The sequence below is a fragment of the Tetrahymena thermophila genome, assembly GCF_000189635.1.
Source record: "Tetrahymena thermophila SB210 genomic scaffold scf_8254752, whole genome shotgun sequence".
Taxonomy (NCBI): domain Eukaryota; phylum Ciliophora; class Oligohymenophorea; order Hymenostomatida; family Tetrahymenidae; genus Tetrahymena; species Tetrahymena thermophila.
Window position 1 is genome coordinate 742,693 of NW_002476512.1, and position 24,136 is coordinate 766,828.

Sequence of the window (24,136 nt, forward strand, 5' to 3'; positions counted from 1 at the left end):
AAATATATTTTTCTTTTAAAAATAGAAAAGCAATGTAGATTCTTCTATAAAACATTTTAAGAAATTTAACAACTAACTTAGTTTAAATTCAGAGTTACATAATAAGAAAAGTATTTCCATATTACTTACTTTTATAATCAAATTAATATTGTTTTGTAATTAAATAAGTAAAAAAATCTTTTTGAAAAACTTAATAATAATTTTTTTTTTCTTCTACTTTTTAAAATTTCTAAAATAATATTGCTTAAAAAAAATGTTAAAATTTTATATAAATTTTGTAAGTTTTTACTTTATTCAAAATATTAAACATTTTTTATTGATGATAACTCATAAGAATTAAAAATTGTATTTTTATTTTATAAAAAAATTTAGTTCAAATAATTTATTTTAAGTTATTTTTTAAGAAATGTATTTAATAAAGACATTTACTTTCTTATGAGATTTTAAAAAAATTACAAAAAATAATAAATTTTAATTAAAAGATATTAAAATAGCTAATAATAAAATATTATAAAGAGTAAGATTAAGTTTAAAATTAAATTATACACTATTTAAAATATACAAATAAAAGAACGGTATAAGTATTTTTTTATAAATGGTTAGTTTTATATAAAGATGACTGCTATTTTTAGGGTGAGTTTTAGCAGTTTTAAATGTTTAATATAATTTTAATATAGTTTATGTGACTCTTAGCTAATATATTATTAGAGAAATTTATTATTAGAAATAATACATTAGATTTTAGCTTTAAAAAACGGTAGTTAATTAATAAGATAAGATAAATACTACTTTTAAGTTAAAAAATATTTTTGGATTTCAATAAATCGCTTTAGATAATTAATTATGTTTTTGTTTTTTAGATAGATAGATTATTTAATGTGTTTTATTCGAATATTTACTAGGTTTTTCAATATCTTATTAACTGCTTCTTAGGTTTTCATATACATGCTGAATTTTATTTAAATTTTAGTTTTTGTTTAAGTTGTCTGTAGCTTTTAGATTCTCACTCTTTATTAATTTTATTTCAGATTTTTTGTTATAATAGGAGAAGAAGACATTCTAAAATAATACTAAATTTAATAATTCAGGGAAAAAATCATAGGAGCAGTTCATGACATTGTTATTAATATAGTATTAGTTTATGATTAAAATGATCAATAATTGCTAAATTAACTCATGGTTAATCTATTAAGTAAGTATTTTTAGTGTTTACTTTTCTTTAATTATATAATAGAAGCTTTAAAGTTTTAGCTATTTCTTTATTGAATATAATTAATTATATTAGAAAATTAATTTGTTTACAAATTATATAAGAGTTAATTTATTTATCAGATTCTTGCTTATATTTTTAAATTATTATTATTATTATTATCCTTCAAAGAAGTTATTTTTAAATTTAATGTTTTTTTTGTTTTTTATAGATTTTTGTTAGTTCAAGTTGCTATTTATTAGTAGAAAGCAATTTTATTTTAATATATTATGTATTTTATCATCCTTCAATCCTACTCAAGCATAACAAGTGTATGGAAAAGAGTAGTATATCTTTGGATTTCTTAATTGTTACAGCTTGGGAACATGATTTTCAAATTTTAGAAAAATTCGCTACTTTCTAGAGGCTGTTGAACATTATTTAAACAGGATAAGGCCATTTTGTATACTTTTGAGAAATGCATGGTTCCAATTTCTTTTTCAAGAGATTATCTCAGTAACTATTAATTTAAAATAATATTTTTTATTAAGGTATATTAAAATTTATTTAAAAATTACCTTCACACGATCTTCAGAGTTAGAAAATAAATCTGATTGGTTAGTGTTGCTTGTGGCAATAGCTTTAGATACCGCTGATTGATTATTATAAATGTTATTTTAATTATTTGATGAAGAATTTCCATTTAGGTTTGAATTAGAGCCAATATTATTACTGTTACTATTATGATTTCCGCTGCTATGCATTTTGTTTTAAGAACTCTTATTATAAGCTGGTGCTATACAACTTATGTTGCTAGGGATATTTGAATTGAAATTCAACTATTGCTTATTATTTTGATTGTTGCCAATGTTATTTTAAGGACTAGAACCAAAGTTGTAATTATTACTATTGCTAGTATATTCCTCTTCATCGAGATAATCATCCTTGTCTTCGATTGTGTCTAGTTCAAATCCATTATTGTAGAGATTTTGAATTTGCTCATCAAAATTTCCAGTTAACTTTAAATAAAATTGAAATTATTTATTAATATTTACAAAATGAATAAAAAAATTTACCATTTAGTTCAATTCATTAAGCATTTTTTCTAAGTCAGTCTCTTGTTCTTCATTTCCAGCTTTAATATCAGGTGAAATTTCGTTGTTTTTATTTTTTTTCCTCTCTTTTTCTTTAAGTTTTAACTAATTCTATATTTAAAATAAATATTTAATTTAAAATTAATGAATGTTTATAAATTTTATTTACTTCTTGGAATGGGAGAGGCAATTTTACAATGAGTTTTCTTTCTACTTTTGTTTCTTTGTCATTATCTGCATTTAGTATACTAGCAGTTACAGGTAGATTGTTAGCTTATCTTTTTTAATAGTCAATATCCTCAGATGCTGTTAGCTTGTTTTTTGTTTATAAGTTTGAGCTTAATTAGTTATTGCTACCATTCTAGCTGAAATGAGACTGAGGAGCTGGAATAATATTTGTAGGAGATTTAACACTCTTTTGGCTATCTACACTATCGAAAATTCTTATGTCTTCGTCACTTTAACTATCTTTACGCTTTCCTTTTGCCTCAGAAAAATCTTATTTGTAGGCATTTTATACTTAGTTTTTAAATTGTCCGACTTTATTAGGCTAAGAATTCTAACTAGAAGTTGAGGAAGATGCTTTGAATTGTGAATCTGTATTATCAATATTATCTGAGCTGCAAACTTATTTTATAGAGTTGATATTTTTCTTTGCTGTTTTTAAATCTTCAAATGCTGATTGGGCAGCGGCATTTGACTTAATTGATTATGTTGCTTCATATTAAGAGGCTTAGGTAGCTGATATTTAGCTGTAATCAGATTTCTTTAGCAACTAAGTGTTAACGATGCTTGAATTAATAGTAGCTTAAGAAACATTTTCAGATTTTGGTGTATCTCTTTAAGATGTATCAGAGTCAACACAAAGCAATTGAATATTTTATGAGTTGAGTAAAGTAGGTTGAGTGTTAAAATTAACAATCTAAGAACCAACTTAAATGATATGTTCTTCTGTTGGTTAGGAACTTACTCTATTAGCACTAGAAATAGGTTATGCATGATGATTTCCTTAGGGCTATTAATTTTAAATATGATTTCCGGGTAGTAATCCTTAAAGTCCTCCTTTTTTGATAACAAACTTTTTATTTTACTACTGCTATGAAGAGTTGTTGTACTAATTGCTCTTACCAAGTTGGTTTTAAGAACTTTAAGGTTAATCATCTTAAGAAGACTCTGAACTATCTTCACTTTTTTAAGTTTCTTTAGTGGATTATTGCTGTTATTGTTAATTTTGTATTAAATTTTATTGTTAAGCTATTTATTAATTTAAGTTCAATAGGTTTGGAGGCTGAAGAAGTTTTAATCTATTTGAATTACTAGTTGGGTTTGCAGATTGAAGCTACTCACGTATCATTTAAATATTTTAAATTTATTATTGTTATTGTTATTGTTCTTGGTTATTTAGAGCGTCTTAGAATTATTGTTATTAGTTTTTGTTGCCTTACAGATTTAATTTATTTATATTGCCGTAGGGTGAATGACATTCCTATCCAATTTAAGCAGCTTATTTCTTTTAAAGATTGTTATAATTTCCCAATCCAACAAAAGCGCTTGGGGGACGCTGACTGAATTTTGGTGATCCAACTTCGTTTTTGTTGCTTAATATTGAGGGTTTTTAAATCTTTTCCAAGTTCCTACGATTGATATTAGCTTAAGGAGTCTAAGGAAGATTATCCATTACGCTAAAATTAGATCCATGCTTGACTTTTGCTTGAGGAGGCTGGTAATTCAAATGAGGAAGACGAGTACCAGGACTTCCTATCCTATTATACTGAGGCTAAGCATTATTGTTATTAATATTATTATTCTAAAACTTGAAATCATGTAGATTACTATTTCTATCCAGATTAGAAATATTGTTATTTTAGTTCATATTCAAATTATTTTAATTATTATTGGCAAGTAAAAAGTTGTTGCTAATAGGAACTTTTTGCTAATTATTCTAAAGTTACTATAGCTATTCACTTTACTTGCTATTAAATTGTTGTTATTATTCTGTATTTTAATTATAATTTTCATTTGCATTACTAAAGTTATTATAAGAGCTGATAGGGCCAGCAGCTTAACTATAATTTTAATTACTTTTGTTTTCGTTGAATCTATTGTTAGGGGAAGGCATTTTATGATGAACAGGAGAGTGTACTCTAAATGACTTTTTTGGGTAGTTTTGAAAACCCATTCCATGTTATGAACCATTTACATTATTTTCTTACTGTATTACAGGTTAGAAAGATGGTTATTTTACATACCCGATTTTCTTATTAATATTATTGCTATTCTAATTATTTACTAAGTTATTATTATTTGAAAACTCATTTAATGATTCAACTCTATTTAATTAACGTTTATTTTCTTAATTTGCTTATTAATTAATATTCTATTTAAAATATTCATCCTAAGCCTTAAAATATTTTAAAGCCTCTGCCTTCGATTTGGGTCTATTCTATACGTCATCTCCATTAATTACTGGAAGATCATTATAAGATAGCTTATCTTGTACATTATCTTTAGGATTATTATTGAAACCTAGGTTTCTCTACTCCATATTATGTTATGGAGAATAAAATCTTGTTTAAGGAATATTCATATTATTGTTTTTCTAGTTGTCCTTAAATCCGTATCTTCTATCATTATCTATGGAGGGAATAGCTTGCACTTTCTTTTATGCTTATTGTTTGTTTCCTAAATTTTCATCATTTTCACATTAAGTGTCTTGCTATACTTACATGGCTATTGTTTCTGACATTAAACTCATAGCTCTGCCCTTAATTAAAGGTTTTTCTATTAATAAAAAATAATTTTATAAAAATTAATAAAAAAAAACAATTAAATTTTTAAAAAATCTACCTAATATTTACAAGGCTGAGGGTCTTTAATTGTGATCAACAGTAAGCATTTCATTAACAAGATATCTAAGCTCTTTTGAGTATATTTAAGGTATTGGGGGGAATTAACCTCTTGAAATTTTAATCATTAAGCTTGGAATGTTATCTGCCTCGAAGGGAGGTTTTAAAGCACATAGATGGTATATTAAAACTCCTAAACTCCAGATATCAGCTTTCGTTGTGTAAGGATCGCTATTTACAAGTTCAGGTGCTAGATAGTATGGAGTTCCAATGAATGTTTGTGCCTTATCTTTTGTGCATGAAAGTATGCGAGCAATACCAAAATCTGCTAATTTAACAATGTTATTTGCAGATAAAAAAACATTTTAAGCTTTAATATCTCTATGGATAATGTTTTTATTGTGTACATAATTGAGAGCAAGACTCATTTATAGAAGCCAATTCAGTATCTACTCTTCTGGAATATTAGATCTAGCTTTTGTAATCACTTGGTTCAAATCGCCCCCTGTTACAATTTTAAGGTTACAATTTAATTTTAAATTTATTTGGATAATAATTTAAATGGATAATCAATCTTTCATACATACATACATATCATAAAAATAAAATGATATTAAAAAATTTTTTTTGGCTTTTTAGATTAAATTTTATAAATTTAATCTGATATCTATGAAGGGTTTATGCTAAAATACAAAATTTTATTAAAGTGTAAGATAGAAAAATAAACCGTCCCTATTTTCAAAAATTATGAGTATTTTATATTATTATATTAACAATAGAAATGATAAGACTGTAAGGTTAGAATTATATTAAAATTCAATTAGAATTAATATAATATTTTTTCATCAGAAAGCGCAGAAGTACTTTAAAAAAGCTGAGAACAAAGAATTATTTATTTACTTAAGAATTATAATGGAATAGCAATAATCTATTGTTATTACTTATTGTAAGTAAAATATGATTACTAGAGAAAAAATATTCAAATTTAAATATTTTTATGTGAATTTGTTTATTTTGCTATTTTATAGTATTTAATTTATACTTCTGCAATTATTATTTTTTTAGAGACGATACCATACGCAAAAAAATTAGATATCTTAAGCAAATTTATTATTTTGTGAATATAATTATTTTTAAAAAAGATGGCTAGTGAAAAAGATTTTTATGATAAAGTAATAGCTTCTAATATTAAAAAATGTAAAGCGTAATTGATAAATTTAGACATATAAAAATCTTTTATATCTAAATGAAAATGGTATGAATTGCTCATTTTCAGCTTGATGATAGAAAAAATAGATTAGGTGGAAAAAAAGTATTGATTATGAAAGAATTTTGTATTTTAAAAATCATAAAAGTGATAAGAAGAAGTAAAAGACAGACAGAAGAAATAAAAGCAGTTTATTAAAATTAGAAATATTAATTAGTAAGCTTTGCTAGTAAATAATATTAGGTGAGTTGCTTTTGAGAATAGGGATTTTTAGGCAATTAATATATTAAAAATAAAATATATTCTGGATATTTCTTTTTTGTTTTCTAAGTGATTATTCCAATAAAATTTTTGCTTAAAATTGTAATTGTATAAAAATTGATATATTTTATGATAGTTTTTGGTATAATTGTACTATTCTACTTAATCTTTAATTTAAAGAAGTATTTATCCTTAAATTGGTTAGATCGATAACGATTAATTAATTTTCATGCAGAATAAAAATTTAACTTTGCCCTTCTTTTTTTGATAACATTTGGCAGAATTTGAATTTTAAATTGAATGGATAGATTAGCTTTCCTTCTTTGTTTTTGCTTGTTTCTTATTGATTTCAAAATATTTTTGAATTTATTTATGTATTTCTCAAGCTTACTTATTTTTTAAAAGAGTGTATAACAAAGGGGAAATTATTTACTTTTAAAAAAGTAAGACTCTCTGCTAATTTTACAAGAGTTGTATAAGTCTTCCTTTTTAACTCTTATTTTTTTGGAATAGAAAAAAGAATATTTATCTTAAACTTTCTTTAATATTTCTTGCTATTTTCTGTAAGAAGCTGTCTGTAAATTCAATCAATAAATAAATAACATGGGGATGAGTTGAGCTAGTTATTAAATTTAAATTAGAGCTCTCTCAATTCAAATTCAATGCTTAAAAACAGCTTGTAAAATATTTTTTTAAAAGCTAAATTTCTCATCTCATTTTAAATTCCTAATCATATTAACGAATATGCAAATGGTAATGATGCTACTTTGATTAATGTTGGAAATTGCTACTATAAAATATGTAGCTTTTTAAGTATCAAGCTAAATTCTATTGAAAAATTACCGCAGATATGTAGTGTGTTAGAAGCTATCAAAACATTTTTAATCTTGAAGGAAGTTCTTTTGAGATTAAAATGAGTAAAAATATGGGAAAAGTTAGTTTTAATTCTATTGTTTTTGACTAGTTTTTCTTTTCTATGAATTTGATGTTATCATATAGATGAATGATGTAGATTTTCCATTTATTTGTCTGTTTATATATATATAATTTTGAAGTTAATTACCTTCTGCATAGTCCATTACGATGCAAAGGCGTCCCTTTTTCGTTTTATATTGTTCATGATATTTTATGATGTTGTGATGATTCAACATTTAGAGGATGTTTGCTTCCTTTTAAGCTTCTTTGCGCTCTTCTTCAGTCATATGCGACATCTCAATCTACTTAATAACACATTTTAAGCCATCGCTTTTCCTTTCTACCAAAAAGGCTTTACCATAGGTCCCCTATCCTAGCAACTTTATTTTCTTATAATCTTATGCTTAATTTTATTATTTCATTTCTACCTTTCAAAAGGTATTACTTGATTTTTTTTGTTCACTCTTGTTAAGATCTTTTCCTACTTTGAATTATCTGAGAGAACTCTACAGATTTTTTAAAGTAAATGGCTTCTCTTCTTTTTTTTCTTTGAAATTTTACAAATGTAAATTTGCTATTCTCTTTTTTTAGCAAAAAAAAAATGCTCTGTTATACTTAAATCAGCTATTTATTATTAACAACAGGGATTCCTAAAGAACCTTTTCTTTTGCTTGTATAGTATCCTAGTTTTGATTTCTCTTTATATTATTTAATAAATCAAAGTTATTTTTTTTGTTTCTTTGCGATTGATGATCGATCTATGATTTTGATCTTTAGAATGAGGTCTTGAAATGAAAGGTTGATTAATTTAATCAAGAAAAAAAATTAACTTTTTACGAATTGTTTTTCCTTATAATCTATTAATATTTTGGTTTAGCTTTTTGATATTGATTTTTAATACTATCAATTAATTGCAATTCTGAGAGTTGATTTGATAAATTAATAGATTGACTTGATTGGCTGACAAATTGATTGATTGATCGAGGATTAATTATAAAAATAATAATGCAAAATTTATTAATATTATTAAAGTGCCAATTAGGTTTAAAGTAAATGCACTTCTATTTATCTCAAACTATATTCTTCCTTAAATTAACTTCGTAAAGCAGCTTAAATTTCAACATTTTCGCTTCTTTTAAGTAAAAAACTGACTCAATAATAAATATGTTAAAATTAATTAGAGAAGTTTTACTGAAAAAAGAAAAATATGATTCCTCATATTTATAATTATTTGTATAATCTTTAATTACATTAGCCAATATTTTTAACAATCAAAAGGTTTCTATTTAATATTTTGCACTTCTAATTATTTCTTTAATCAACTAATCTAATAATTTTTGTTATTTATAAATACAATATGATACTATAACAAATTACTATTTACCTAGTTATTTGAGGTATATTTTTATATTACTTTTGATATTTCTTATTTTTATTATTTGCATTTTACATAAACTAAATAGGAAATGGACTAAATTTTATCATCCATTTTTGATAATTATCTAATCAAAAATTCTCAATATTATTTTTAATAATAGCGAATCAAAATTTTTCAAACAGAACAAAATTCTATTTCGAAGAGAATGTTAAAAACATTACAAGAAAATTCATGTAAAACTGTAAAAAGAAATCTTAATTTACTTATTTCAGATGATAAATTACTAATGCACTTATTAAGATAATAGATAATTTATTTATCTTAACTTACAAAAAATTTTATTCAAATTTCAAATTATAAAATAGATAAATGGCGTTACTTATATTACATCATCCTTATCATAGTTGTGCATAAATCTTTACAGATTCCATAAATAACAAAAAGTATTAAAATTTTTTTTTTCAATAATTGAGAGATTTAACATATTATTATCGAGAATTATTAACTATTATCAATATAAAGCTACTTATCTACTTAATACTTTATTTAATTTAATACTTCAAACAGAAATTATAAGTGTTACTAAGTTAGTTTATATTTATAATAATTTTAAAATTTTACTTGAATTTTATTCAGAAAGTGTATGTATGTTCTGATAATATTATTTACAAATTTATTAATTGATATATATTTTATATATTTTGATTCGATTAAACATCTGTAAATATCTTCTTTTTAATGGGCATAAATTAAAGTTTTAGGACTTTATAATTAATTTACGCAAAATTTTTATACCAATAATACAATAAATTCGTGATATATCAAATAAATTAGATAGCACATTAGTAATAAACATATTCAAATGAAAATGATCAATTAATTAAAAAAAATATAAGCTTTTCTTACAATAAAAAAAGTGTGTTAATAGTAAATAAAAATAATTTAGGTTACCACTAAAATAAATAATTCAATTATGATTTCCAAAATATTTCAAATTAGGATAATCACTTCAAGATTTAAAAGTATATTTGTTTAGAAATATTTAGTGAAATTTTCATGAAAGAATGTTTACTCTAAACTTAAAATTAATCAATCGATATAGATAAGATTATATGTAGTAAATACATAGCAACTTATTTTATTTTGTTACTTTTATTAATTTTAAACAGTAAAAGTATTAAACATCTATTTTTACACAAATGCTCATAAATTACAAATTTATACAAAAAAAATTCACTTTTCTATTTTAATTAAAAATTCACAATAATCCAAATGATTTGATCAGATATTTTCTAATTGACTCATAAAGTGCTTTCTTGCAAAGAATCTCTATAGTTTAAGACTTTAAGTATATAATCCTAATGTAGAGAATGGCTAGGATTCAATGATAATTTTTTTAACATATTCTTTTGCTTGCAAACCATTTAGCTTCGCTTATTCATCAAATTTATATTTAAAGTATTCTATGACTCTTCCATGCTTACAAGAATCTTCATAATTTAAAGTGGCACATTCGTCTTAAATTTTTGTGTTAGTATTAATTGTTGTTTTGCTAGCTTAAGTTTTGTTTATATTATTTTATACTTCTATTTATTTTTTATCTTAAAATTCTTTTAAAAGATTTAACACAAAATCTTTCTAAGGTACCACTACTGCAACAACATATTCTTCTGCTCCATTTGAAGTAATAAATACTTCTGAAACACCCTTAACTCTAATATATGTATTCTCAATTCTTTCAGGCGATATTACTGAGCCATTTTTAAGCTGAAATACATTAGCTATTCTCCCTATCACTCTAATAGAACCATTCGGATAGATAACACCAATATCTCCAGAGTGTAACCAGCCATCCTAGTCATATATTTCGTTAGTCTTTACTTCATCTTTATAATATCCAGCAAACAAACCAGGTCCCCTTGTACATATTTCTCCTCTTGGGAGAGGTTTACCATCATCAGACGTATCTGAAGATAAAAATCCATATTATGGAATGTCAATGAGCTTCACTTCAACATTGCAGCATGGTCCTCCAACCATTCCAGAAGCATTAAAATCTTTATTACTTGTCTAAAATTGCACACCTCCAGCTTCTGTTAAGCCAAATGCCTCCTACACATTTATCCCTAAGGAAATCTTGAAAAAATCCAAAACTTCCTTAGATATTGGCGAAGAAGCACTAAAACAAACCCTCACAGATCCGCCAAAGATATTTTTAATTTTGTTAAATATTAAAGTGTCATAAACAATATGAGTTAATTAATTTTTATTTTTTAAATTATCTAATTTTGTAGCAATAGCATGTTTTATTAATGATCCTTTGCAACCAATTAACTTAGAAAACTATTCATTAATTATTTCATACATTTTATTAAATAGAGTAGGAACTGTGACAAATATTGTAGGTTTTAATTTTTTGAGATCATCAGTAAGTTTGGTCATATCACCACATGATAATCCAATCTTACTTCCGTGATACCATGCTAACATGTTGCAAAATCTAGATGTCCCATGAGGTAATGGCATATAACAAAGCATTCTGTCAGAGGATTTCATACCCATATGCTAAATAGCTGCAATAGGAGAAAGAAAGCTAACGTGAGTCATCATTACTCCTTTTGGAATACCTGTACTACCTGAAGTGTAACTAAAAGTAAATATATCTGTGGGTTTAATGTCTTTAGGTAAATCTCTTTAATTTTTCTCTCCTTCTAGCAAAATGTCAGAGTATTCCATAATTGTAATTCCTCTGCTCCTTAATTTTTATCTGTCGTCAGTTGATAATTAACCTACCATAATTATATTTTTTAAATTTCCTAAATCTTCTGTAATTAACAATGCTTAGGCTTACTTTTCTGTACAAAAAACAGAAGTCAAATTTGTTTATTTCAAGATATAAGTAATTTATTCGCCTTCTAGATTATCATAAAACGGTACCATTACTATTCCATACAAACTACATGCCATATCTATTGTATTCCACTCAACACAATTCATCATGAAAATTCCAACAAACTTGATAGAATAATTTTTATACTCCTAAGCTAAGTAATAAATCTCTTAATTGTAGATATAAGATCCTATTTTTCTTGCATCTAAATATTCTTCTTCATAAGTTCTATATTAATATTTTTTGAGCTTCCCAGCTTACTTTCCTATGAGAGGATTTTTTTTATATTTCTTATAGCCATACTCAATTAAATCCTACATATTTTTAATTTCAGGTTAAGGTGAACTTATCAGCTCATTTGTAAAACCTTTATTTCTATAAATTCTACTTTCTCCCTATTTAGCCTATCCAATAGGAACAGCATATTAGTACTAGCTAAGAGACTCTGATTAACCCATATTAAATTGGAAATTCAATTTTTCTGAACTTTAGAGAAATTTTTGTTAATTATGCATTATTAAATAAAAAGTTAACAATAAGTTTCTGATATTTAAACCCTTAATTAACACTTATATAATTCTATATGTGATTTAAGTCAAAAAAAAAGCTTTTAACAGACTAATTTTATAACCAATTTTAATTTTCTTTTATTTTTTATTTTGATCAAACTAATTGTAAAAATCAATAATTTACGATGAGTATTAATTAATATTAACCTCAAAATTAAATGATTCATAATTTACCATAAAATTTAATTATTTATAAAAGATAAAAAGGATATTATCTTTTAGATTCTAAAAGTTTTAGACATGAAATGTTAAGTTTTTAATTGATGGTTTCTTAGCAAAATAACTAAAAAGTAGATTTTATGATTATTTTCTATGTAAAAATTGATAAACAAAAATATTAATAAACATAGGATTTATTTTTATTTAAATAATGATTTAGATATTGTAGATTGGTAAGTATTTAAGATATTTTAGGTTAGAGTAAACACTAATAAATTCTATTGTAAAATTATTGAATAAAAATTTCTATTATTCAAAAATAAAAAATATTAAAATTGTTGTGAAAATTAAAATCTTTAGTAAATAAAAAATATTTTGTAGCATTTACTTAATTAATATCAAAATCAATTTAAAAAATAAGAATAAAAAATGTATTATTTTTAAACTTATTCAATTTAACTTTTTTGACCAAAAAGTTTTAAGATTAAATTTTTTATTTTTTGATTTAATTTCTTGATTAACTTAAGGATGTATTGAGTTGAAATAAATTGTTTACTGTTTATACCAAGAAATTGGTTTTTTGCTTTTTATCTAGAAGGATTAAAATCTTATTTATTTGTTGTAATTTGCAATAGATTCTTAATTTAGGAAAACTTGATTACATTATTTAAAAACTGAGACACTTTATTAACACCCCAATTTGAAAAATCTAATTATTTTTTACTGATTTCATAAAAAAATATAAATCTTGTTAATGATTTAATAAATCCAATTTTTATTTATGCTTTTATTAATCAATATAAAAAAGCTTTTAATCATAATTTTGTGAAAAATAATTTTAATTTTACTTAAGAAATTTTGATTAAAATTCAGTTAAAATAAAAAAATTTTGCTAAATTATTTTTACAGATTGTTGTTAATAATTTAATTTATTTACAAATTAAAAAATATGAAATCAACTTTCATGCATTTTGTCTTTGTTACAATTTTATTATAATTAAGTTTGATAAATATTATCGCTGATAGCTCTAGAAAAAACTAACTACTCACTATCCTCACTATTATAAGATTCAAGGAATTCTTAAGGTTTATTAACTTAACTTCTACTGTTTTTAATTGTTTAGAAATATTTCATTTATAAATGTTCCTGTTATTAAATATTGTTTTCTTTTATTTTTTTCAAATTTTTTGTGATTTTTAGCTTGTCATATAGATAATATTTCAAATAATTCGTGATTCCTCCTATATTAATTAAAAATAAAAAACTTGCTTAAACTAATCTCAAATATATTTTATTGTTTACCTGTAATTCTAATAGTATTGTAACAAGTACCATAAATACCTATTCCAATAATTACATAAGGGGTTTTATCTAAAGGTATCAAGCTTGAACATAAAAAAGCTAAAAGTAAACCTGCGTTAATCCAGATCCAATATTTTACATATCTGACCTTATCAGTTACAAAAATTTCATTTTAAGAAGAATTTTGTAGCCCTTTTGTACCCCATGTCACATCGTCTAAATTGCAGAACGAATAGATTGTTAAAAATATTTAGTAAACAGGAGCATACAAAACATAAGAAAAATAAGATTTTATAGCAAGCAGCACTAATTTCGGTTAGAAAATTAAATGGAAAAACATAATTAGTAAGAATAAACCAGTGTTAATAATCAAAATTATAATTATATAGCTTCTCATCCATGAAGGTAAGAGATTAAATCCTAAATCTACATAAACTTCAGGTGCAAATATGTTTATGTAAAGTTATGAGCTAATTATTATCATTAAAACAGAGCTCTATTTATTTAAAAAAAAATATAAAATTAAGTTTAAAGAAAATAATAATTTAAAATTTAATTTCTTGATGATAATTAAATGAAATAGAATTAAAAAAAAGGAAAACAAACCAATTTACAAACCCACATAAAATTATTTTTGTTGGTTGCTGACTAAACTCTTTGAAATATATTCATGCTATAGATTTTATCAATTTTTTAGGATATTTTTTTGAATAATTTTGGGGAGAATTTGTTTTATTAAATAAAAATTTGCATTTCTGGAATTTGAAAAAGTAAAAATTTATATTTATTAAATTAAAATGATTTACTTCTATAGAAAATAGGGAAGCAAATATCTTATAGATCTTATTACAATACTTCTAAGTATACTATTTATTTTTAAATAATTAGGTTAAAATTAGTTAATTTTAATGAAATATTTTACAAGTTTGTCATATGTTGATTTTATCTTTTGTAAATCACTTGGGAGCTTATGAGATTATTTCAATTCGAAAAGGATCTTTAGCTCTTTTAGTCTTTTTTCGCCTAACTTTTGTAATAGTTGATTTGATTCTGTTTCTATTTCTTTTGGTTACACTTACTTTTACCTTAACTGTTCCTTGAATTCTTCTATTTTTTACATGTCTTCTTCTGTGATTACTTATCTGAAGAGCTATAAAAACTCTGAGAAATTTTATTTTTTCATCTTAAAAGTTAGGCAAATGATCATAAATAGTATGAAAGTAATTATTACAAAGAAGGGGAAAATCTTCATAAAAATATTGAAAATTCTAATTTATAAAATAAATTTAAGTCGTTTGGTTTTGAATAAAATTAAATACTTTTAAAAGATATTTAGATCGCCAGTTTGACATTCCTTAAAACATTTCGTTTCATTATCAGAATTGCAATTCTATTCAAATTCTTTCAATTCGTAATTAGCAACACAGCTTTTTAAAATATTATATTCATCTAAAAATGCCTTTCCAACTTAATTTGAGGGTATGTTGAATTAGTAGCCAGACAAAAGTACCATAAATAAGAAAAATGCAGGTAAAAAGATATAATTTATCAAGCCAAGCTAAGCAAAGAACATATTTATTGGTAGTCTAATCTTTCTAAACCAAGCTGAATGGCTACTTTCTTTGGTACTTGATTCGTAGTTCTTTAAGACATGGTGAAGAGCAAATATCATACTATTTGTCCATCTTCTTCTTTAGTGTATGAATTCTTCTAAAGTTTCAGGTGAGTCAGTTACTGCATAAGCATCTGGAAGGTATTTCAACCTGTAATTATAAAAGAAAAAAATATTAAGATAAGTGAACCTTATTAGCTTATAATTAGTCTGGTAAGACTTAATTAGAAAAAATAAAAATATTAAATTTATATCATAATCTGTCATAATTTACTAATAATTTGATCCTTTAGCAGAAATTATTCCCAAACATAGAATTCTATCTTCTGCCAAAAATTTATTGGCTTCCTTGATATCATCAGTCAATAGATCAGGGTTCAAAACGGATTTGAAATAGCTGTCTTACATAAAATTTGATTTCTAATCATATCTCAGTTCTAGTGCATCATATCTTCATAATAAAAAAATTTATTAGCAATTCATAGATATTAATATTATTCTCATACCTATACGCTGACCATGCTCCAGGCAAGACATGTAAAAATCCTAAAAAAGAGTCAAAATTTTTGTCTATAATATGTCCTGTAGCATATTCATACACTTGAGCGAGCCTTAGTGATGAAAATATATCAAGAAATTTTTCTAAAAATAGAGCTAATAATGATCCTAATTTATTCAAAAACCTTAACAAAACATTAAACAGAATGAATTTTGTCAAATAAAATGGAAATAGCAAAATCCATAAAATTATATTCGTGATTAAGTAGTTTTTATTGAAATTTTTTTATTAGGTTGGATTTCTAAAATTAATTTTGTGCTCTCTGTAAGTGCTCAGAATTTAATCTTTTGAGTAAATTTTATGTGAGGAATTTACGACCAAATTTGATTATTTTTTTTATTGAATTTTTTATTTCCACTCACATTAATCCTCTCCTTTTGCTTACTTTAAATACTTGTTTATATATTGAGTTTATTCATTTTTTTCATTGTTTTATTCACCTTCAGGTGGCTCTTCTAGTCCTAAGAAGCCGCATACTCCTCCAATATTTAAATTACCTTCCATAGCTTTATAAAATTATACAATTCCATATTCACAGGGCTTTATTATTATAAACAAATTAATTTAGTTTGGTAGAAATTTAAAGAAATTAAAAATTTTTGCAATAATTTTACCAAAGTTCCAACATCGACAAAACACACATATTTAGGTCTCGTTTATCTGCATAATCCTTCGAAAAACCATAAATGAGATGATAGTTTCTTAGCATTTTTATGTTTGAACAAAGAAAATACAATTAAGGCTGGTTCATTTTAATTAAAATCATCATCTTAAGGGCTAATAATTTAGACTTTGGAGTTGCGGTTATTTTAATCTTGTAGCTTTAATTAAAATCTATTTTAATACAATAGAGATATTTGTTATGGGATTGTAGGAGGAAGGCCTTCGTTTGCATCTAAGAGATAGCTTTAATTTTAGAAATCTAAAAAGTCTATTTAATTTTAAATAACTTCTCTACGAAGTCTGAGGTTTCTGTGTACGTCTAAGTTATCTTCTCTTTCAAGTTCCAAATAAAAGTCAACAACTTCTTTTTTTGTTTTCATGATACCGTCATATATTACAGCAACAACAACTTGAAAATCAGATACTCCAAGCTCTTTGAATCCTTTTAGATTTTTTTGAATATGAAGAAGAGTTTGCTCTAGAAAATGTCTATCTTCACTATACATAGTCACACAAACAAGCATTTGTATAACATTTTCTTGCTTTTTTTTACTATAATACCCTATCAAACCATCGTGTTCCTGAATTCTTCTTAGATTTCTGTTGATAAAAAAATTACTTACTTAATAAGAAAAAAATTAAAACCATCAATATTTTGATCAGATTTTAGAAAAATAAATAGTTCGAATAATTAAATATTTTAGTTAACATCATATGTTAATAAAAGAAATTCTCAAATTTAAGACTATTCATTTCATAACTAATCACAAAAAATTTAATTCGTTTATTTGGTTAAGCTTAACTAAGAGTATGATTTAATAACAATAATTCAATATTTTTAATTTTATTCATTGTATAAAAGAAAAAAAAAGATATTTTTTATAAACACTAAACACATTGAGTATCAAATATATTTGAGAGTAAAATTAAAATTTATTCCCAATAGAAAGTAAGAATAAATATAAGTTAATTAAATTAAGGATTATATTATTCTGGACAAAAAATCCAAAATCAAATTGATTTCAAATTTCATAAGAAACTTAATAACACTAATATATTAATTAGTAAATGTCTTATCAAAAAATCTTGATAGATTAAAGTTAAAATTTGTTTGCATTTATTAGAACAATCAAAGATTATTTGATCAATCTAAACGTAGGTTTATTTTAATCATACCATTTTTAATATTTTGAAAAATTAACAAAATTGATAAGTTTGATATTTTAAATCATTAAATACTATTATAAGCATTATATTTAAATAAAGAAAATATTATAAATACCCATTGTTTCTGTATGAATTTTCGTCAAAGTTGACATAGTAGGGTTATTCGTTAGAATTATATTCTACTTTTGGTTAAATCACTTAAGTGTAAACATTCAAAGGTTAAAGTTCTCCATCTTAATCATCTTATCCTGTACAAACCATAAATAAATCTAAGGGCTTCTAGTAGGAAGAATGGTCTTTAATTTCAAAAATATTTTTTAATCCAGCTTTGTCGATAATTTTTAGGTCATTTTAAAAATTATCATTAATGATTAATCTTTGTTTTAAATCAATTTCTTCTTGCATCATTTTGAAAATAATATTTTTTATCTAAGTGTTTAAATAAATTATTAATTATATTATAAATTTGATTTAAATAATAACATAATAATTTAAGTTTATGTCTCAAATAATATTTTTCTCGAATTTTTAAAGAAAATATAATCAATTTTATATTTATATCAACTTCTATTAGAAATTAAAGTAAAAAATTTATAATTTACTCTTTGAAAGCAAAATTTTCTTTTATTAATAATACAAAAGAATTATAAAAATATGTTAATAGCTATTTTTTCAAAAGCACCCTCCTCAAATTTAGTTTTTTCTTTCAAATTAATTAATTAGGTTAGTTTTAAAAAATGGGAGGAATAAAATTATAAATTTAATAAATAAAAATCTTTAAAAATATAAATTTAATTTAATATTTATTAGAACTCGCTAATCAGAAAACAATAGAAACGCATAAATAAAATAATGATAACTTCTTTTACTCATTTTAACTTATGCATTGAAACTTATTGGATTTAGCTTTAAAATTAACAAATAAATATTAAAATAACTAAAACTGATGTCTTAAATTTAATATTTTAAATCTTCTAAAAATCACTTATTTAATCCTACTTCACAATTTCAGATTATTTTCTTTAAAGTGTTTGAATCTATTACTATTTCTTCTTTATCACATAAGAATACTTTAAATAACTGAAAAACCAGTCTTTTATATTAAATCAATAAATCAATGATAATGTTAAAATTAAATAATATTTCAAATCTAAAAGTAATATATTATATTTACGAGTCTTAATCCTCTATTAATTGTTTGGTAATGCTAATAATAGTAATTATATAGGGCTATTTTTCAAATGAAATGAAATTTTCACAAAGAAAATGTACAAGCAAAGCAAGCAGAATTGAAAGAAATCCAATAAATTTACATGTCTTGCTTTATTTGATATAATTATTTTATCATATTTGTTTTTTTTTATTCTAAAAATAATTTTTGAAATAGGAGAGTATATCAAGAGATCAACTTTTAAAATAAAATTAAAACAGCTAAATTAATTTTAAAAAATAAATAAAGGTATAAATTATATCTTATTAGTTGATTAAACAATATTATTTAATAAAGATGAATTTTCAAAAAATTTTAAGAACTATTTTCAAAATATATACAAATTTTAAAAAGTATTTTTTGATTGATAATTAATTATATTTTAAGACAACAAATTAAAATATTATTTTATTTAAGTTATTAATTAATTAATTAATTAATAATTATTATCTTTATTCAAATTTTAATAAAATTTCTAAAAATTAATCGATAAAATATAATAGCATTATAATTTTTAAGTACACTAAAGTATAAATTTATATTATTAACCATACTAAAATATTATTTTTCATTCTTTTATTTTTGTATGTTATTAATTCAGCTTTGTTCCTTATTCATATTGAGTTAATAATCGCTTTAATTACTATACTATTAACTTATCATACGAGATGTTATTAATTAAATATTATCATCGCTTATTTCTGATTCACTCAGTTCTTGAATTTTAAATTCAATATTTTTACAATTATTTAGTATTTATTAGTAGTCATATCTAATTTCATCTTATTTCTATATATTATCTGATATTATTTTTTTAAACGCACTTTTAATTTTAATTTTATCAAAAACAAAGTATTTTATGTAATTTATTGATCCTCCTATTTTTTTTAGTAATTATTAGATTCATACATAATATATATTAATTTTATAATTTACCTATAATTCTTACTGAGTTGTAAAGAGAACCATATATACCTATTCCAATAATCACATATGGAGTTTTATCTAATGGTATCAAGCTAGCACAAAGGAATGCAATTATTAAAGAAGAGTTGAGAAACACCCAATACTTCACATATCTAACTTTGTCAGTTAAAAATGTCTAATTTTGTGTTGAGTTTTGCAAGCCTTTTGTGCCCCATGTCACATCATCAAGATTACAAAACGAAAAAATGGTTAGGTATATTTAATACACTGGAGAGTATAAAATATAAGAAAAGTAGGATTTTACAAATAGCCACAATATCTTTGGTTAAAAGATTGTATGGAAAAATAAAATAAGTAAAATAAGCCCCATATTAAATATTAAAATTATGATAATATAATCTCTCATCCATTTTGGTAGTGTGAAAAATCCTAGATCAGAGAATGTATCTGGAGTAAATATATTAATATATAAAGCAGCACTGAGTATGATCATTAAAATTGAAGCCTAAAAAATTATTAATTTTAAATTTATTTTGTGTTTTTATGCTTGAAGTTTATGAAAATAGCATAATTTTATTTAAGTAAAGAAAAAGATGATTTACCTCTATTGAAAAGAGAGAAGCAAATATTTTGTAAACTTTGTTATAATATTTTTGCGAGTACTTTATATTAAAAAAATAAATATTAATTTTATTTCTATTTTATTTATGAAAAAAGAATTACTATTCTGTCATATTCTGATTTTATCTTCTACAGATCTTTTGGAAGTTTATGTGATTAGTTTTGATCAAATATAATCTTAAGATCTTTCAATCTTTTTTCTCCAAGCTTAAAAATTAAATTATTTGAGCAAGTTTCAATTTATTCAGGAGTTTTTTATTTTTCTATTAGCTATTGCTTTTAAGATTATATTTTCTATTTATCCTCTTATGTTAAAACCTAATTAAATAGTTTCAAATACTCAGAAAGATTTTATTTTTTCATTTTAAAAGACAGGCATACTATCATAAAAACAACTACTGTAACTACAATAGCAAAAGGAAAAGTTTTCATCAACATATTAAATATTCTAATTTTAGATAATTCTATTTAATGGTATTATATATAAAGTGTTAAATTACTTTTGATAAATATTAAGCTCTCCTGTTTAACAATCTATATAGCAATTTGATTTTATTTCAGAATTACATTGCAAATCAAATTCTTTTAGTTGGTAATCTATTTGGCATTTATTTTGTGCAAGGTCTTCATTAATAAAAGCAACTCCATGTATGTTGGATGGAATGTAAAATTAATATCCTGATAATATTACCATAAACAAGAAAAATGCTGGCAATACAATATAATTGATTAACCCAAGATAAGCAAAAAGCATATTAACTGGTAAGCAAATTTTTCTGTAAAAATTTGAATGCTTACTGCCTTAAATACTGGCTTTATAATTTTTTAAAACATGGTTGAGTGCAAAAATCATGCTATTTGTCCATCTTCTGTGCTAGTGAATGAATTCTTCTAATGTTTCAGGAGAGTCTGTTACAGCAAGTGCTTCGGGAATATATTTTAATCTATGTTTTAATTAAATTTACAAATTATTCACAATTAAAATCGTGAAAAATTATAATTCATAGAAAAATTTGATTTGTAGAATATGAAACATTCATTTTATAATTTATAAGGAATATACTTGTAGTTAGATCCTTTTGCTGAAATGATACCTAGACAAAGTATTCTATCTTCTGCTAAAAATTTATTTGCTTCTTTGATGTCATCTGTTAATAGCTCAGGATTCAAAACAGATTTAAAGTAGCTATCTTGCATAAAATTAGATTTTTCACCCTTTCTTACTTCCAGAGCATCATATCTTTTATAAATAAATGCATGAAAAATAATATTAAAATGACTAAAGCTTTTTTAATTTACCTGTAAGCAGACCAAGCTCCTGGTAGCACATGCATAAATCCTAAAAAAGAATCAAAGTTTTTATCTATGATATGACCAATAGCATATTCTTGGACTTATGCAAGCCTTATAGATGCAAAAATTTATAGGAAATTTTCTAAAAATTTGGCTACAAGAGATCCAAGTTTAGAAATCAGTTTAAATAAAACATTAATCAGTACAAATTTAAATAAATAAAAGGGTAAGAAAATAAAAAAAAGTATTGCGTTTGTGATAATATAATTTCTTTTGAATATTTGATTCTACTTTTAATTTCTGAAGTTACTTGATAACTGATCAAAAATTTAATTAATTTCACTCATTGTATAAATTTTGACTTATCTTAATTCCTTTTATTTATCTTATTTCTCCTATTAATACTATTACTCCCATTATATTTAATCTTACTATTTTAATTATTGCAAATTCTTTTTTAATTTTTCTAATTTATCATTATCTGATTTACTTTCTCCTCCTCCTCCTCCTCCTCCTCCTTCAGGTGGTTCTTCTAATCCCAAGAAGCCACATACTCCTCCTATTGTTTAATTTCCCTCCATTGCTTAGTAAAATTTGACTATACCATATTAAGAAGGCTTTATTTTAAATATAAAATTTTAAAATAGAAAAAATTAAGATTTTTAAAAGGGAATTAATATAATTATTTTTACTAATGTTCCAGCATCCACAAAGCAAACATACTTAGGCCTTGTTTAGCGACATAAACCTTCAAAGAACCATAAATGAGAAGATAACTTTTTTGCATTTTTATGTTTAAAGAGAGAAAACACTGTTAAGGAAGGATGATTAGTGTCAAATAGAGGATTTTGAGGGCAAATTATTTATACTTTAGAATTGCGATTACTTTTATCTTGAAGGCTTAATTGAAATCTATTTTAATACAATAAAGATATTTATTTAGGTATAGTTGGGGGAAGACCTTCATTTGTATCTAAAAGATGAGATTAATTTGTGAATGTCAGATAGTCCATTTGGCTCTAAATAATTTCTCTTCTCCTTTTTAAATTTTTATCAAGATCAAAACCATTTTCGGAATCAATTTCAAGATAAAAATCAACAACTTCTTCTTTTGCTTTCATGATTCCATCATAGATAACAGCAACAACTACCTAAAAATCTTAAACTTCAAGTTCTTAAAATCCTTTGAGATTATTTTGTATATGAAGAAGAGTCTATTCAAGAAAGTTTCTCTCTTCACTATACATAGTGACACAAACAAGCATTTGAAGAATATTTTCTTGCTTTTTACTGCTATAATAACCTATCAGCCCATCTTTTTCATTTATATTTCTTAGTAACCTATATTTTTTGAGAAAATAAATAAAAAATTTATTAGATTTTATTAGATCACATAATAAAAATTTCTAATAAGTTTTATTAGTTCTTTTTGACACGCAAATTTTCAAAAGGTGATTTAATAAAAATATTATGAGCTAAAAATTAAATATTCTATTAAGGATGACTTAGTTTGACAAAATTAATCACAAATTAAAAATAATTAAATTAAAATGAGAATATTTAATTATCTTTTAAGCAAATAATGGAATACAATACACCTCTTACTTTTTAATATATTACCAACTTTAGTAATTAAAAATATCTTCGAGTTTAAAAATATAATTCAAATAAATGAATAAGTATTTTTTTAGAATTTTGAAATAAAATAATTATTGTCAAATATTTTAATCATAAAATATTTTTAATTCTTAGTTTAATTAAGTATGAATGAAATCTTAGTATACTTTCTAAAGATATTTATTTACTTAGTAACTTACTTCTATTACTAAGAAACAATCAATATTAATTGATTAAGTAAGTAAGTAAAAAGTTAGGGATAAGATATGATGAAAAAACTAAATCTAAACAAAGTAATAAAATAACAAATACTAAATTTAACTGTTTTAAACAATCTTTTTACCCTTAGTTTCTATAAGATGTTTCATCAAAGTAAGTATAATAAGCCTATCCATTAGATTAGTAATGAGTCTTTGGTTAGATTGTTTATGTATAAACGTTTAATGGTTCTAGTTACCCATCTAAGTCATCTTAACCTGTGCAAACCATATAAAGGTCTAGCGGCTTCTAATATAGTGAATGGTTATCAACTAATAATGGAGTATTGTTTATCAGCCTTTCATTAACTTTAGATTGATCTAATTCAAAATCGGTTTAAATTAATCTCTTTTTTAATTGTGATTATTCTTCTGACATTTTTGGTTTTTTTTAATTAA

The 24,136-nt window shown here is 23.4% G+C and overlaps 5 protein-coding genes across 5 annotated transcripts; all 5 read right to left on the reverse strand. All coding sequences in view use genetic code 6, as the record gives it.

The window, feature by feature from the left end:
• Positions 1–1,496: 1,496 nt before the first annotated feature.
• Positions 1,497–5,557, reverse strand: TTHERM_00113000 (kinase domain protein; the record flags this gene model as incomplete). Its single annotated transcript, XM_001010695.1, has 5 exons — positions 1,497–1,709; positions 1,768–2,208; positions 2,266–2,394; positions 2,453–5,064; positions 5,131–5,557. 5 exons carry the CDS (start codon positions 5,555–5,557, stop codon positions 1,497–1,499), a joined length of 3,822 nt encoding a protein of 1,273 aa, XP_001010695.1.
• A 1,770-nt stretch (positions 5,558–7,327) lies between these two features.
• TTHERM_00113010 (kinase domain protein) lies at positions 7,328–7,934 on the reverse strand (the record flags this gene model as incomplete). The annotated part of the gene is made up of 2 exons (XM_001010696.2): positions 7,328–7,566; positions 7,661–7,934. The coding sequence occupies 2 exons, from the start codon at positions 7,932–7,934 to the stop codon at positions 7,328–7,330; spliced, it is 513 nt and encodes a 170-aa protein (XP_001010696.2).
• Positions 7,935–10,171: 2,237 nt separating this feature from the next.
• TTHERM_00113020 (AMP-binding enzyme family protein) lies at positions 10,172–12,238 on the reverse strand (the record flags this gene model as incomplete). The annotated part of the gene is made up of 1 exon (XM_001010697.2): positions 10,172–12,238. The coding sequence occupies one exon, from the start codon at positions 12,236–12,238 to the stop codon at positions 10,172–10,174; it is 2,067 nt and encodes a 688-aa protein (XP_001010697.2).
• A 1,225-nt stretch (positions 12,239–13,463) lies between these two features.
• TTHERM_00113030 (chitin synthase) lies at positions 13,464–18,217 on the reverse strand (the record flags this gene model as incomplete). Its single annotated transcript, XM_001010698.2, has 10 exons — positions 13,464–13,750; positions 13,812–14,307; positions 14,618–14,677; positions 14,734–15,079; positions 15,131–15,574; positions 15,698–15,874; positions 15,930–16,034; positions 16,368–16,522; positions 16,597–17,245; positions 17,928–18,217. The coding sequence occupies 10 exons, from the start codon at positions 18,215–18,217 to the stop codon at positions 13,464–13,466; spliced, it is 3,009 nt and encodes a 1,002-aa protein (XP_001010698.2).
• Positions 18,218–19,619: 1,402 nt separating this feature from the next.
• On the reverse strand, positions 19,620–24,116 carry TTHERM_00113040 (chitin synthase; the record flags this gene model as incomplete). Its single annotated transcript, XM_001010699.2, has 10 exons — positions 19,620–19,900; positions 19,959–20,454; positions 20,552–20,611; positions 20,673–21,034; positions 21,138–21,514; positions 21,634–21,810; positions 21,870–21,974; positions 22,155–22,480; positions 22,556–23,204; positions 23,824–24,116. 10 exons carry the CDS (start codon positions 24,114–24,116, stop codon positions 19,620–19,622), a joined length of 3,126 nt encoding a protein of 1,041 aa, XP_001010699.2.
• Between the last annotated feature and the right edge of the window lie 20 nt (positions 24,117–24,136).